Here is a 15,614-nt window from a genome sequence, read left to right on the forward strand (position 1 = left end):
AGGCCGTCCTTGATTTAGCAACGCTAGAAGAGTAAAGCGGACACTGAATCAGGAGAAGGTGAATAACAATGCGTATCAACAGTTATTTGTATCAGGGTGTCTAATGAAGAGTATTTTGTCGGGCATAAGGGGACAACTGAGATGTTTGTTAATGGAAACAAGTCAAAATGTTGACCAAAGGGATTTCACATCTGTTGGTCACATGTTATTATGAACATGTTGTTTTTTCCTTCTGTACAGATGTTATGATTAAATCTGTCATGCAACACAACACTAGGCTTCTTTCTGCTGCTGATATCATCACAATAAAACCTTCAGCTTTAGAGATAGTATGAAAATTGTCAGATCATAAGAAAATTCCCAGGATTGTATCTCAAACATAGAAGGGCAAGCACTCTTATATGAAGGGCTTTGGGTTTAAAGAAGCTCGGTGTAACACACGCCTGTCAAAGATTTTACAGTTCATTCAAGTAAGATGGACCTTATGTCCTGGGATCTTCCAAAGAATGTACACTGCACTGCCAAGACTCCTCTGTCCTCTTCCACTTGTCCTTACAATTGTGTTATAGTTGCACAACAAAGTACTTATTGCTTGCACACAAATGCACCATACATGTGTTGAACACAGCATTACAATGATGTCTTTGTTGTATGAGTGAAAAGGGAACGAAATAGACTGATTTGTAGTTGTTCTTGCCTCACATGGGTAAAGATAAAGATAAAGATAAAGATCAACTTTATTGATCCCCCGTAGGGGAAATTTGTGAATTACAGCAGCTCTAGAAAACAGGGGACGGGAATATAATTATTAAAAATAAAAATAGAAGTTAAAATCAAATCAAACATATTTACATTCAGTTAAATAAAAAAATACAATAATGTAATGTAATGTAATGTAATGTAATAATGTACAATAATGTAAAGTTACACAGTAACTACAAAAAAACTACAAAAAAGGTACATTCTATATAAATGATCATTCGTTTGAAAACACATCCTTCTTCAATAACTCTTATGTTATGGACTCACATAGTTGAAATGACTCTGATAAAACATGCATTAGGTTTATTTTTATTTTTTTGCAAATGCGTGGGCAAAGCAGCAAACATAGCATTGCTATATAGCAACATTAGCATTTACTTGTAGATATGTTTTTGTTTACTACACATAAATAAGGCTTATATTTACTTCACTATCAGTCCACTTTTGGGCTCCACCAACTCAAAACAACCTGGCTCTTTGGCTGCTAAAAGCTCAACTCTGTTCAGCAGCAACTTTATCTGCTTGCTGATCTGAACAGAACAGATAGCGTATGGTGTTTTTAAGAGCAAAAAGGTTATTCAGTTGTACTAAGTGACATCCAGTCGGCTGTTTCTTCTTCAAGTTCATTTTGTCTAAAGGAAGCTACTAAAATCGTTTTTTGAAAGCCTAAATTATCATCACAACTAGTATCAGTGTGTGGAGACAAAACCTTATGAGTAAAATCTTTCAATTTCATGTATTCCCTTAAAGGTAGAATATGACATTTAACACATAAATGTAGCAGAAATCAAGTATATCCTCTGAAAATAATTGTGAGTCATGACTGTCTACATTGAGTGTGACAGCCGTATCTACAGCGTGTTTACATGGACGGGACGGCCGGCCGGCTTTTCCCTTTGCTATAAAAGTTGTTTAATTGAGGGACTAGAGAAAAAAAGAATAACGCACTGAACTCACTGCTTATTTGAATAATTAAGCATTTTTAGATTAGGTCATTTCGTGTAAATTTACATGCAGTGTGAAGCTACGAGCAAACTAAAGAGCGCTAGCATTAGCCTGCTAACACAACAATGCAGCTCAAGTTGTTTTGGTTCCATGCTGGTGCTCAAGGGCGACATCTGCTGGATCAAAAAGTCACATATTCTTGCTTTGATTCTTATTTTGAGCAGCTTATATTTGAGATAAAGAGCAGTTGTTGTGTTTAGGTGTTGGTGTTCCAGATTTGGGATGCAGAAGGTTTGTTACTCACGCATTAGGAACACCATGTCGTAGGAGCGACAGGTGTTATCTGATCCCCCTGGTGGCCCATTATTCAGACAGGTGTGCAGGCAAATAACACAATCAATAGAATTCACATCTGTAATGCAGGATTGATCTGATCCATCCCTATGGGTTGGATTAGGGTGTTAATAGAGGACAGAACCGGAGACTCTTGAAGCAGTAATGATGTGTGCTTAGTCTCAGGTGTGTTTGTGGACTCATCATTGATTCACAGTTCTACAAATGTGTGGGCACAAACACAGAAAAAGGTGCTTAGTGTTTAGAGACTCTTCTTCAACAAGACGACTCAATTTGAACCCCTCTGTCAGCAAGCGTCAAACGATACTCTTTAGTATGACACTGACTTACATCTAGCTTCAAGGATGATCTGCGTAACATTTTACATTCAATGTAGGTGGTCATTTACAATAAAGACAGATTTTTAAAAATATATATATATATATATCAGCTCTTAGACAAACCCTTAACACTAAACTTACTGAAAGAGTGTGTTTTCATATCATAGGACATAATAAGCTCCTGTCAGGGAATTTCAGTGTTGGTCTATTCTGCTCCTATTTATATGGAGTCAGTTTAGTCTCAATAGGGATAAATGCAAAGAGAAGGACACAAATATATTTCAGGATTTCTCTGAAAATCTAATTTTTTCAATGGTTTAGGTTAGGGTGAAACGTATGGAGACGTCTGATTGGCTAGAGATGATTCCCTGATTTTAAAAAAATGCATTTGTGGATTGTTAAACGGTTTGTATATGAATGCAACCACATCCAAATATGTTTGTGATGAAAACTGAAACCAGACATACGTTTGTGACATGTGTTTATAAGTTTATTTACCATTTATATATGAAAGATGTTTTTGTCTGGACAGTAAAATATTTTAGAAAGAGAGTAAATGACACATGTAACGTAAAAATATATTTGTGAATTATTTGTCCTTATTAAGACTGATCTGGCAAAATATAGCAACTGTGAATCTTTTCTGTGGAAGTAATAAACAAAGGTCTGTCCAGTAACGGGATGTAAATTGCACAGGCAATAAGAATAACTGTAAAGAAATAAAACAATAAGTCCCTTGATGATTGCTTTTGCAGGTCATATAGAAGCATCAGTGTAAATTTTAGTCATTTTCGTTAACAAGTTTGAACTAGCCTACTCATTAAAACAACTTTAGTCTACATGTAAAGATAAAGATAGTCCAAAAGTTAAATATAAAGCACAGTTCTAACACATAGTAAATAAACGTGCTTCACTAACAATGGTTGGTCCTTCAACAACAATGTGAGTAGGCCTATGCTACCCTCTGCTGCTTGAACTCTACCAATGCATGTGTTGAGGTGCACTAAACACAGATGTCTAAATCACATGACTTTCTGTCTGGGTGTGTTATGAATGGCACACAGTACAAGATGGGTTAGTAATGCTTTAGGTATGTTTGTATTTAAACAACTGAGGCTTTTATTTTGGTTTAGTTTGCTGGACTTGGGAGTAAGGCATAGCAGTAATGCTTATTTGACTGTAAGTGATAATAAGCATTAAGATACATCTAACAAGTATAGTCAGTAATATAAAAAGGGTTTCTAAATCTGGAGACAATTACATATTTTATGTACAAAGTAGTAGGTTTGAAGGTCGTCGGTGGCACACATAATAATAAATTTTAAAAAAAAATTACAAGCTTAGTTGTAGTTCAAATCTGTCGAAGAGGGTTGACATTTCGCGGGGCATGCTGGGAAACAGATTTTTTCCAAAGTCTAGGCCGTCAATCATGGTGCGTTTCATTTGGCAACACCCCGGGATAGTATAAACTACATTTCCCATGATTCCTTGAGCCACTGGGGTTACATGCTGCTCTGCACGCAGGCAGTCGGCGCTGCAGTGATAAATGTGGTGCTTGAACGCCTCATAGCACAGGCTAATTCTTATGGCTGTATGGGTTAAGAAGTTCAGTTTTGTCTTGACATTAACACAAAGCAACAAACGTGAGTATAGCATGCTATAGGTTAGATAAGTGTGTGTTTTACTTTAGATTACTTCTCGACTACTTCTCCTTCTGCCTTCTGTGTGAAGTGCTGCTACCTACTAGCTCAGTAGCTAACGTCATGCATTAGAAGGCAAAGTTGGCAGCTGTTCAGAGTCTGGCCTTAACTAGTCTGCCTGCCAGACAGTGTTTAAACTATAACCACTTTAACAGGATGAATGCCTCTTTAACATGGCTTCACCCCCAGCCGGACAGTGTCCTCGAAACCTCGGCACAGAAAGCTGAATCCTCGCGTCCTCCAACCTAAACAAGCCAATGTCAACTAGCCGAAAGTAGCAGCCTGTGTAAAGTGAGCATGAATTTAGTGGTCGACTTCCGCTTATATCTTGTGTAATAAGTCACGCGTTTTGAAATTATTAGTTTTATGCATTTTAAGGGTTTTTGTTTTGCAGGTAAAGGTAAGTCTAATTGTGTCGATGGCCTACTTCTCTTGCTGTTTTGCTGACTGCTAGCAGGTTGACCCATAGGTTATCTAATAATATGAATAATATAGAATTACTTTATTGATCCCAAACTGGGAAATTGTGGCGTTACAGCAGCAGGTTACTCAAACACACAATATGAGTAAAAAAAACCACAATGTTAGCAAATTTAAACATAATATAATATTAAATACAAAGTAAATAAGTACTGAAAATATCAAAACTAAGAATGTGAATATATACAACCAGGATTTAACTAAGCATTACTAGTCTTAAATAGGAAGATTAAATATGAAAGATTAAATGTAAATGTGCAAAAACAGAGTCATAAATGGTTGTAAATTAAATATGAAAGATTGAATGTAAATGTGCAAAAACAGAGTAGTAAATGGACAGTATTGACATAAGTTAAAGTGCATGAGTGTAGACATATTATCAGCAGAGACTGTTCAATATAACGGCGAGTAGACAGCCAAATGAAGTGAACATGAGTGCAGGGATAATTTGTAAATTTAAACATGTGCAGAACAGATTAGAGTGTGGAGAGACAGATATTATCATGATGACAGTTCTCTGCTGGCATGAGGTGAGCTGTTGTACAGAGTTATGGCCTTCGGTAAGAAAGATTTCTTGTATCTGTCCTTGTGACGGCGGAGTTGTCACAAGCATACTTTTGCATGGTAGCATACTTTGCCCTATTCTGCAGTAACATCTGGTTTAGGGTTTATTTTAAATCAGAATTTGATTCTTTCACCCATTTTGAGACGAACATTCATGAGCCTTGTACATAAACTCAGCCACTCGTTCTGCATTTATGGTTGTGCAATCATAAGCCAAGGTGTGTCCAGGACCTTCAATATGCCATAAAACCTGTGTGATCAAAAGAAACAATAGGTTAAAGTTAATCCAGGATGTAATTAAGGTCATGGATTTGTGCTTTCATTAATCTAATCCTAGTTTGTTGAATACTGTTTACCTTTTATTTTTATATTCAGATCTAATTACAGATTTTTTTCCTGAACTGTTTATAGGTTCTTGTTTAAATCACACATATATTTTTATCCCTGAATGGGTTATGTACATTTCTTGTATAAGTCTATTTTTAACTGCACAGTTTAAGTTTGATTCATCTAGATCAGGGGTGGGCAACTGGCGGCCCGGGGGCCACATGCAGCCCCCATCAACCCTCAACGTGGCCCTCAGGTCAATTTTAACATGTCAATTAATTGGAAACATGAAGAAAACATGATAAAATATGCCATGAAATCATGAAAACCAGAAGTATGTCCATAATAATATTTGATCACTGGTATATGTTGAGTTAAATTGGAGAAAAAAATGACTGTAATTGTTTTTGTATGCTACAATTTGGCCCTCTGGCAGTGAGAATTAAATAAATGTGGCCCTTGCTGTGACCAAAGTTGCCCATCCCTGATCTAGGGGTATTCTTTAAATCTTTTTTTCGGGTTAATATGTATGGGGGGGGGGGGGGGGGGGGGGGGCGTCGGTTTTGTGGTTTAATTTGTAACAGATGTTTCATGTCATGTACGTCTTTGTAACCTGCTACTGGATGCTTTGAATTTCCCTCGGGATCAATAAAGTATCTATCTATCTATCATCTATCTATCTATCTATCTATCTATCTATCATCTATCTATCTATCTATCATCTATCTATCTATCTACCTTCATGAATGACAAAGATAACTTTAGAGTCTATAAGTGAAAACGTGTATGTCTAGTATTTCCAAACAATGTACTAATTGCTTATCAATATGGAAAGCCAGGACATGTAAAGATGGCTTGTTGGTAACCTGTACCTGAAGGTGGGAAATAAAATGTCTTAAAATACTGTTAGTCATATTTAATAAGATTTCAGTGAAGATTCATTTTCTTTTAAGTCTGCAGTCCAAATGTAGGAACAATCAGTGAATCCAAGACCAGAAACACAGATCAGAAGGTTTCATTCAAGCTTCAAGTGGTCAGGAAAGTAATTAGTGAAAGAAAAAGATAAAGTATTTAAGTACAGAAACTAAAAAAAACAAAACAAAAACAGAATCTTGGTCATATTTTTACTGCCCTTAGCAAAAGACAGACAGCACACTGTCTAATTTGCACACATATGTTGCCAACATAGCAGTGCAGTTTAGACAGTTTGTTTTTTGTACAGTAATTAAAAACATGGAATTAACCCAATATGAGGTTCCTAGGATTTTTCTATTGTCCTCGCTGTCGTATCATTATTGTTAAACTTTTTCTAGTATATCTAACATAAGAAATCTGGTTTTGTGACAACCCTACTCACATCAAATGTGATGGACATTAAATGCATTATTTTGACATTTTACAGAATAAACTAGTAATCACTAATCAAGAAAACACTTTTCAGCTGTTAATAATAAACAACTTCCCATCAATATAGATGTGAAAGTAAGTTAATGACACCATTTATTAAATGCTTGTTTTTTTTTTATCCCACAGTCCGTGATCAGACGTAACAGAAGCAGAAAGGAGGAGGGAGAGGAGAAAATAAAGGATGATAATGCAGCGCATCCTCAATAACGGGACACTGCGCCGTGTCGCAGCAAACCGCCCCTTGCTGTTGGGAGTCGCAGTCATGGAGCCGCCGGTAGCATTTTGTTGCTGTGCCCTCCGCCTGTCGGTACCACCATCCGCACGACGGTGCCTGCTGTCAACGTCAGCCTTCAACAGGGCAGCCCATCAGCCAAAACACCAGCCACCGCCGCAGGAACCACAATCCACCTCCGTACCTTCAGCACAGGAAGCGCAGGAAAGGGAAGCTGTGCCTGAGGTTGCAGAGGTGGACCCCCTGCAGGACAAGTCCATAGGCCTGGTCCAGAGGTTTAAGAGAACCTTTAAACAGTATGGAAAAGTGATGATCCCGGTCCATCTACTGACGTCCTCCGTCTGGTTCGGAACCTTCTATTACGCTGCTATGAAGTGAGTCTTTGTGTTTCTGACCTCCTACTAAATATGATATGGGTGGGGTACTAAGTCCTTCAAATGATTTAAGGCTTTAAAACACCAAAACACTTTTTTAATCTCTTCTCTGGACCGTCATAAATGAATAGAAAACATTTGATTTAACTGTTTGAATTCAATACGGTATGAGGATTTTAGTTTTAAAAGGGTGCAGGCAGCACTTCCAGAGTTTTCCATACACACACAAACACACACTTGAGCTGGTAAGTGTGTATGTCTGTATGTGAAAGGAAGAGAGTATATCTTGTGATTGCTGCTGTAAAAACACATTTATGACAATTTGTACTCCATTTCTTCTCCATAAGTTGACTGTTTGATATTACCCCCCCATCGCTCTGTTTTTATTTCATTTTGAAGAAAAGCAGATTATTTCAGACAATCTTAACTCAGGTAAATGAACTACGACTATTTAAACATGAGTTGTTTAAATAGAAAAAGTTCTAATGGGAGACCTTGTCAGAAAAACAGCATGAATGTTTTTTTGCAGCTTTTTTTTAAAAAATTTTTAAATTTCCCCACTTGTGATCTCTTCCCCCTAGAGGTGTGAATGTTGTGCCATTCCTGGAGATGATAGGTCTACCAGAGTCCATTGTAGGCCTTTTGAGAGACTCCTCAAGTGGCTACGCTCTGACTGCATACGCCATGTACAAGGTAATTTATTGGACCTCTGCTTTTTTGTAAGTGCACATTGAACATTTCTGCTCATTGATCAATCAAAAAATGTTACAAATCAAAGAACATACTATTTCTTGACCTATTAATTTGAATTTCCCTTGAATTTCCTTTGAATTTCCTTCGGTATCAATAAAGTATCTATCTATCTATCAACCAACAAGGATTAAAATGAGTCTAATTCCCCTCAGTTGGGGTACATTTGAAAAGTAGATTTGAGTGTTTCTGTCAAAGGAGTAACAGATTCAACCTTTATCCAGCTCTCATGACTTCTGTGTTTTTCTTGGTTTCCTACAGATTGCAACCCCTGCCAGATACACAGTGACTCTGGGCGGTACATCACTGTCAGTTCAGTATCTCCGCAAGCATGGCTACTTATCCACACCACCACCAGTCAAAGAATACTTCCAGGACAAAATGGAGGAGACGAAGGAGAAACTGACGGAAAAGATGGAGGAGACAAAGGAGAGACTTTCCGAGAAAATGGAGGAAACAAAAGGACTCTTATCTGAAAAAATGGAAGAGACTAAAGACAAGCTCTCTGAGAAAATACAAGAAACCAAAGACAGAGTCTCTGACAGCAAATCATTTTTTAGGAAGAAAAATGATTAGGAAATTACTTTTTACTGGTTGCACCTCTGAATTATCCTATTATGATCCTATAAATAATCATTGAGTACGGGCAGAGTGACATGGTACTATTCTTGACCTAAAGTTTCAGCTTGCACTTCTAAGCGGTCACCTGTTGTCTATTTAAGTGTGAAAACCCAGTCCAGTCCTTTACTGTCCAAACTTACACTTTGCACTGTAGTGTAAACTAGACAGTAGCTTCACAGACTCCTGGCAATGCTACAACTTTAAGTCAGACATCTCAGACTGGATTTACACTGACTCAAGTGATCTGGACTTTAACTCTTTGCTGGCTGTAAGCTGGTTGTTTAAAAATATGCAGCGTTCACAAGGAGGGGGGGGGGGGGGGAGAGGGGGAGGCCTGGGCTTCAAAAGAATCAATGTGCCTGTATAAAAACAGCATCAATGTAAGACTAAATGGGAGAGAGCAGCACTGATCCTTCTGAACTTGAAGCTCATGGTTACCTGTGTGTGCAAGTCCATCGAAGCCTTTCTGAAGGCTGGGTATCACTTTGTGTCTTTTCTAATGTAAGTAGAAAGAAATTAAGTTTTTCTATTGTATTTTTAACGGATAGCCCAAGCTAATATAATACATTATTGTACCATTTAATGTGGAGACTGAAAGTGTGCGTATCAAGTGACAAAGTCAGATTGTTTGAGAGCTGATAAAGTCGGTCATACATGTGAACATGCAGCGAGTACAGTTCAGTGTGTATCAACACAACACAAACTGTACAACATGGGCAGATTGTCACATGAAAATCTTGGGTAGCCCAATCTGGTAAATAGATATATGTTCTCTTCAGAAATTTAAACATGTCTGGTGAAAACCACAAATCAATAAAGTGATATGCTAATAATAAAGTTTGTATGTTGAATTTGTGTTTTACACTCACTGGCAAAAAGTGTGTGCATGTGCGTGTGTGTGTGCCATCAAATTGCTTCCAAAAGACTTGTAAAGTTGTAACAAAAGTCGTGAACGTTTTGGTGGAGTTGTGGCAGACTCTGGTCATCCTGATCGTTTCATGTAACATGGTCATAAAGTCTGGGGTGGTAAGTGAGTATTTAACCTTCTTGAAGCCCGAACCTGTAAGGACTTACTGGTTTTAAAGCCTCCACACACCCACACAGGTGTTGGTGATTAGAACTGCGATTAGACCGTTTCTCAGGAACCTGTGGGTGTGGACAAGTTCGTCTGACTGACAGCTCAAACTGACCTGTTGATTTTGGAGGACAGCGTTTACCTTGTTCCTCCTAAACATACGCAGTTGGTAGAAAATTGACCAAAACCACATAGGAAAGAAATAATATGATTTTTTATTAATCTAATGCAAAGAAACATGATTCCAAATGAATGATAATGTTTCATTCACAGTAAAAGGGGGATGGGGTTTGGGATATAATTTAAAAGAAAGCTCAACTCCCTTTCAACGTAAAACAACTGGGTGCTGAATCCCGAAAAATGTTCAATCAAGAAAAACAATGAAGGCACTCGAATTGTATTTTATTAACACACAGACGTTTCGAGCAGACGCTATTCTTCAGCATGTGACAATTGAAATATGAGTTTGCAGTGCTGTCCTTGTTATTATGGGGGTTGTGCCTTAAAACTCACACATTCTGCCAAGTGAAGACAATATTTGTGAACGGAAAAGTAGTCGCAGTGATTATAGGAGCATTGGCCCTTATGCATAAATGTCTTCCAAGACCCCCGAAGTGTAAAGGTCAGGTAATGTCACAGTCATAGAGTTTGATGATGTCTTTGACCAGAGGGAGCCCATGGTGTCAGAACTCAACTGAACTAAACACAAACATCCAACATAAGGATTCTCTTTGGTGGCTTCCCACTGGTGAGTTAATGTTGGAGTAATTTCTTCCACTACTCACAAAGATACACTTTGACTTTTGGAATGAGCCTTCATAAAAGTCTGTTGGAGTAAGTGCTTTATGTAAGTAGCAAAACATATATTAACAGTACCAGTACGAAGTACCTAATTTACTTTAAGTAGCCTTAATTGATTATTTCCACATACTGAGTGAAACCATCACATTTAATTTTTAATTTGGGAGTTATAAAGTTGGCCTTTGTTTCTCCTTATATAAAGTATATAAGTATATTTATAGCCTATTTCTATCTGTTGAATGTAAGTTAAATGCTGACTGTTTTGATCCTCAATATTTACTTCAAAATGTCTAATTTATCAAATGTTTCAGATTCAGATTGTAGTAAAAACATCTTCTCTCCATAGTTTGTGAATACATTTTCAACCATCTGGATATTTGTTCCCTAAAGATAAAATCACCAGGCAGCATAGGAAGTCTTCCAGTGACTCACTGGGTCAGACTCAAGGTACATATCTCTTAATGAAGAGTCAGTGCGGTCTGACACTTTGTGTTCTTACCTGTCAGTGTCTGGAAACACTAAACAGATCCAAACATGATGCTGTCAGATGCTGGACGTGCTCCAGCCGGCTTCCTTCATTATAAATGCTATCTATATGTAAATATGATCGTATTGTTTGGTGCTGATGGGAAGTGTGTGTAAGTTACAATGACCTCTGCTGTCCAAACTAATGAACAACTGTTTATGCAGTCCACATCCCTGCACACAAACACCTGTCTGTTCTCCCACAGGGAGCGTGACACAGAGGACAGAGTGGCGCTGCGATTGTTGAAATAATTTTCTTTAGACAATCTGTGTTCCTCAGGTGTGAGTCAGTGGCTAAACATGACTCAAGTGTCAAAGATGCCTCCAGGAAGCGTGAGGTGAAGCACAGGTCAGGAGGAAAAAAACTCATGCAAACTGTCTGTGATTTTTTTTTCTTTACATCTTTTCTTAAAGGGGCCTGCACATGCTTCAAGGTCAGTCTGTCAAATGAGCTGACAGAATGTGCGTACATTAGGAAGTTGCAATCGAGGTCACATTGAAATAGTTCTGCCATAGAGCTCTACTTTTAGTTTCAGAGTTGTATCAGTGAAATGGTACAACTCTGAAGTTTAATTATAGATCCTAAAGCATAAGCCAAATATCTGTCATGAAAATGTATCTCAAGTCAAGTCAAAGTTTATTCATACGGCACATTTAAAACAATCTCAGTTAACCAAATTGCTGAACAGATTAAAACACAATATAAAAAGATGATTAAAAAGAGCAATCTAAAAACACAATAAATAGGAGCATAATGGGGCGCAGGTAGCGCAGTGGTTAGTGCGGGCGGCCCGGGCTCAAATCCAGCCTGTGGCTCCTTTCCCGCATGTCATTCCCTACTCTCTCTCCCTGATTTCCAACTCTGTCCACTGTCCTATCTCTCCATTAAAGGCACAAAAAGCCCACAAATAAGTCTTTAAAAAAATAGGAGCATAATAAAATGTACAAATGTCAAGCTAAACTTGTATTAAGGTTTAACGTTTAAAATGAATGAAGCAGTTCTGATGTTAACAGGCAGACTGTTCCACTAATTTTGAGGAGCCACCATAAAAGGCTCTGTCACCTCGAGTTATCTGCCTTCATCTTGGACGATCCAAAAGCATCTGGTGAGATGACTGCAGTGCTCTGACTGAGGCATTTTGGTCCAACGGCTCAGACAAATAGGAAAGGTGCCAACCCACGTTAAGTTGTAAAAACAAATAATACATCTTAAACTGAATCCTGACGTTGAATGGAAGCCAGTGGAGAGAAGCCAGTACAGGAGTGATGTGTTCACGTCGCCTCTTTCCAGTCAGAAGATGTGCATGCTGGAACAGCTGCAAGCGGCAAAGAGACAACTGATCCACACCAACATACAGAGAATTACAATAGTCTATACGAGATACACATGTGGATGTCTCTCTCAAATTCCTTTGGTGGAAGATAGGGCTTTATCTCCCAAAAGTCTCAGCTGAAAAAAAAAAAAACTGGTCTTGACTACTGTTATGTCGAGGGGAACCTAGACACAACATGATGAGTGACCCCCACTCTTCCCACTCCCAAGAAAGCCGGTAACACAAGTCAAATTCTGATTTAAAGCAGCAGTGTAACTGTCTACAGTAGTGAGTAAATGGCCAATATAACAATCAAAATTTATATAATCAAATCCCTAATCTTCCATAACAGAAAACAAAATTAACATATGCCAGTGTTCTTACCTGAGCTCCTAAACACAAACAGGACAAAACAAAGAACACTGTTAACGCCATCCAGGATTTCAGATTAATCAATTATTTCAGTTTTTCTGTCAAGATATAAAAAGTTTAACTTCATCCAGGATTTAATGTATTTATTGCATTGCTTTGCTGCCGACTTGTAGGTCATCTGCAAAAAAAATGAAAGGAAATGTGTTTTCAAAAAATAGACACCAGGGGAAGCAAATATAAAGAAAAGAGAATGGGGCCTAAAATGGAGCCTTGAGGGGTCCCACAGCCTAGTGGGTCTGCAGCTGAGGAGTATTGGCCAAGCTGGACGGAGAAAGTCCTATTTGAAAAGTACGACTAAACCATTTAAGGACAATACCTTGAATGCCAACACACATTTCAAGGCGGGATTAAAGAATCTGGTTGTCAACTATGTCAAAGGTGGCAGTGAAATTTAAAAGCACCAGCACAGCAGAATTTCCAGAATCAACGGGCAATCTTTAAAAACTCTTAAAAGTTTGGTTCATGCCTATATAAGGATTGCAGATACAGGCGCAGTCAAATATCAAATACATTTCAACACGTCGCACAACAGTAATGTCAAGGAAACTTCAAGTCTGAGTATCTTTGATATTTAGCTATTTGTGAGAAACCTTCATCCTTGGGTAAAGACAAAACAAGAATATTACGTATTAACTTATTGTAGCATTTCTCAAGCGAGCTGTAAGTAAAACGTGTCCTCGACAGTAAACAGAATTTTTCCATTACACTGTGCTGTGACATGATTTAAAACCAGAACTTTTCAGGAATGCAATTAAAATCAAGGTATCATTGCAGTTAAAGTTTAAGAGAAAGTGGTTTTAAATCAGACAGAAAAAGACGCTCGGAAATAGGCGCAAAGTTTGAAAGAACAGCAGGGTCAAGATTAGGTTCTTTAAGAGGCTCCACTACTGCATGATAAAAAGTAGGTGGAACATGAAGCCTGAAGTAAGAGAGGTATTACTCAAACTTATGGCCCAATAACGGCTGAGATTTTAACAATAAAAACATGCAATACTTTTTTCTCATAGGGTGGGTGATGGCACAGCAAACGGAGAATTAGAGGGGTTTAAAAGACTGGTCAAAGTGTTGAAAAGGACCTGCGGCCTCTGTGCTGTTATTGGACACAAGGTTTGAAATAAAATATGCATGTTGCCATGTGTCCACCAAAAGGAGACTTCTGGCATTTTCACCCATGCTCAAACTCCTGCAAATTATCCAGGGTGAGCGGCATGTGTGAAAGCAGCCACATTTTTCACCCCTACATTTCTTAAATTGCCCAAGTAAAATATCCATGTGAAGTCGGGGTGAGGTGATGTGAGAGCACAGCAGGTTTAGGTAAAATTAACCTTGTACATACAATTCACCACGAGCGCGCCGGTTATCCACAAGGATATGAATAACCTGCCAGTGGAAAGATAAAAGGTGACTAAGGATGTTCTGGTGGCATTTCTTCCTCTCTTTTCAGAAGCGTCAAGTCAAAAGTCTAAAAATAACCCGAAAGGTTAAGAAGGTTTCACTAAGGGGTCAGTTAAACCTGATACACATGGCACAGCATGTCAGACTGTCTGAAGAAAGCCACAGTGATTTATATCTTTTGTGTCTGATACAAAAGAGGCCACATTTATTCTCAAAAGAATTTAGGTATTGCTTACTGATTAAAAGGTAAAATCATGAGTACTGGAAAGCAGCTTCATCTTCTGTTTCCTGTCTGAGTCTAGAGTCTAGATCCTGTAATATTTAAAGGGAATACTGAGAGGTTCAGACTACAGCTACATCATGTCATCGTTGAGCAAACTGCAGCAGATGTATGCATGACTGCCTCTGCATGGCTTTCAACAGTCTGCCAGCTCCAGTGTGTGTGTGTGTGTGTGTGTGTGTGTGTGTGTGTGTGTGTAGTCTGAAGAAAGTGAGTCAGGAGGATGTGAACATTATCGGGACTTTTTGCAGCAGGAGGTTCACAGAAAGGACGGGAGGCGGGGCCCCGGGGCCAACCCTCCCCCCCTTCACTTGTAAGTGATGCTACTGTAAGTGCTTTGAACATTAGCTTTGTTTCACCCCTGTGAATGTTATGACAAGTTGCCAAACTCTGCCTATAAATAAACCGTTTTTTTTTGTCTGCTGAAATATACAGTAACTTGTGTTTTATGCAGTTCATTACTTTACAGGGCTGAGTGAGTCATTTGCGTCTGGTTCAGGAGAAAGAGGGCGGATCTGAAGGTGACCTGGATTTGACCTTTTACTGTGCTGTTTCTACGATGGGAGAATTGAGCGGATTGAGGTAATGGAAGTTAAAAACTTAATGTGAAACTCACCAGAGACTGTACTTCCTCCACAAAAGAAAGAGGGGAAGTACCGCAGTGTTTGTGCTGAGTCATCTCAGTACACATTGTCAACCTCTGTACATCTGTTGGCTGCGGAAGTGATAATTTCCTACTTTCTGGCCGCCTGAGAGGAAAGTTAAGTCCCCTTTTACTTCTCAGCAGCCAACAAATTTGATACGCGACACAGATTTCCACTTCAAAACCTGTTCATTTGAACAGTTTCATAACATCGGGGTAGCTGTTGAGGTCTTTTAAAAATCTTGGGGTGATGTCATCCGGTCTTAACTTGGGCCAGGATTATTCTTTTTGGAGCATATTTTAGAGAAAGGGTG

The 15,614-nt window shown here is 38.5% G+C and overlaps 1 protein-coding gene across 2 annotated transcripts; it reads left to right on the top strand.

Annotated features, from left to right (window-relative positions):
• Window positions 1-3,861: 3,861 nt before the first annotated feature.
• Window positions 3,862-9,673, top strand: fam210ab (family with sequence similarity 210 member Ab). 2 transcript variants are annotated; one of them, XM_061049703.1, is made up of 4 exons: window positions 3,862-4,024; window positions 6,986-7,465; window positions 8,047-8,158; window positions 8,477-9,673. In XM_061049703.1, the coding sequence occupies exons 2-4, from the start codon at window positions 7,041-7,043 to the stop codon at window positions 8,789-8,791; spliced, it is 852 nt and encodes a 283-aa protein (XP_060905686.1). In that variant the 5' UTR covers window positions 3,862-4,024; window positions 6,986-7,040; the 3' UTR covers window positions 8,792-9,673. The 2 variants fall into 2 exon arrangements, with proteins under 2 accessions (XP_060905686.1, XP_060905687.1); XM_061049704.1 differs by lacking the exon at window positions 3,862-4,024 and adding an exon at window positions 4,096-4,372.
• The last annotated feature ends 5,941 nt before the right edge of the window (window positions 9,674-15,614 follow it).

The sequence above is a fragment of the Labrus mixtus genome, chromosome 11 (assembly GCF_963584025.1).
Source record: "Labrus mixtus chromosome 11, fLabMix1.1, whole genome shotgun sequence".
NCBI classification, from domain to species: domain Eukaryota; kingdom Metazoa; phylum Chordata; class Actinopteri; order Labriformes; family Labridae; genus Labrus; species Labrus mixtus.

Coding starts and splice junctions, on each gene's coding strand:
- fam210ab (XM_061049703.1), top strand. CDS start 7,041: ATGATAATGCAGCGCATCCTCAATAACGGGACACTGCGCCGTGTCGCA. Junction 7,466..8,046: donor TTCTATTACGCTGCTATGAA/GTGAGTCTTTGT, acceptor TCTTCCCCCTAG/AGGTGTGAATGTTGTGCCAT. Junction 8,159..8,476: donor CTGCATACGCCATGTACAAG/GTAATTTATTGG, acceptor GGTTTCCTACAG/ATTGCAACCCCTGCCAGATA.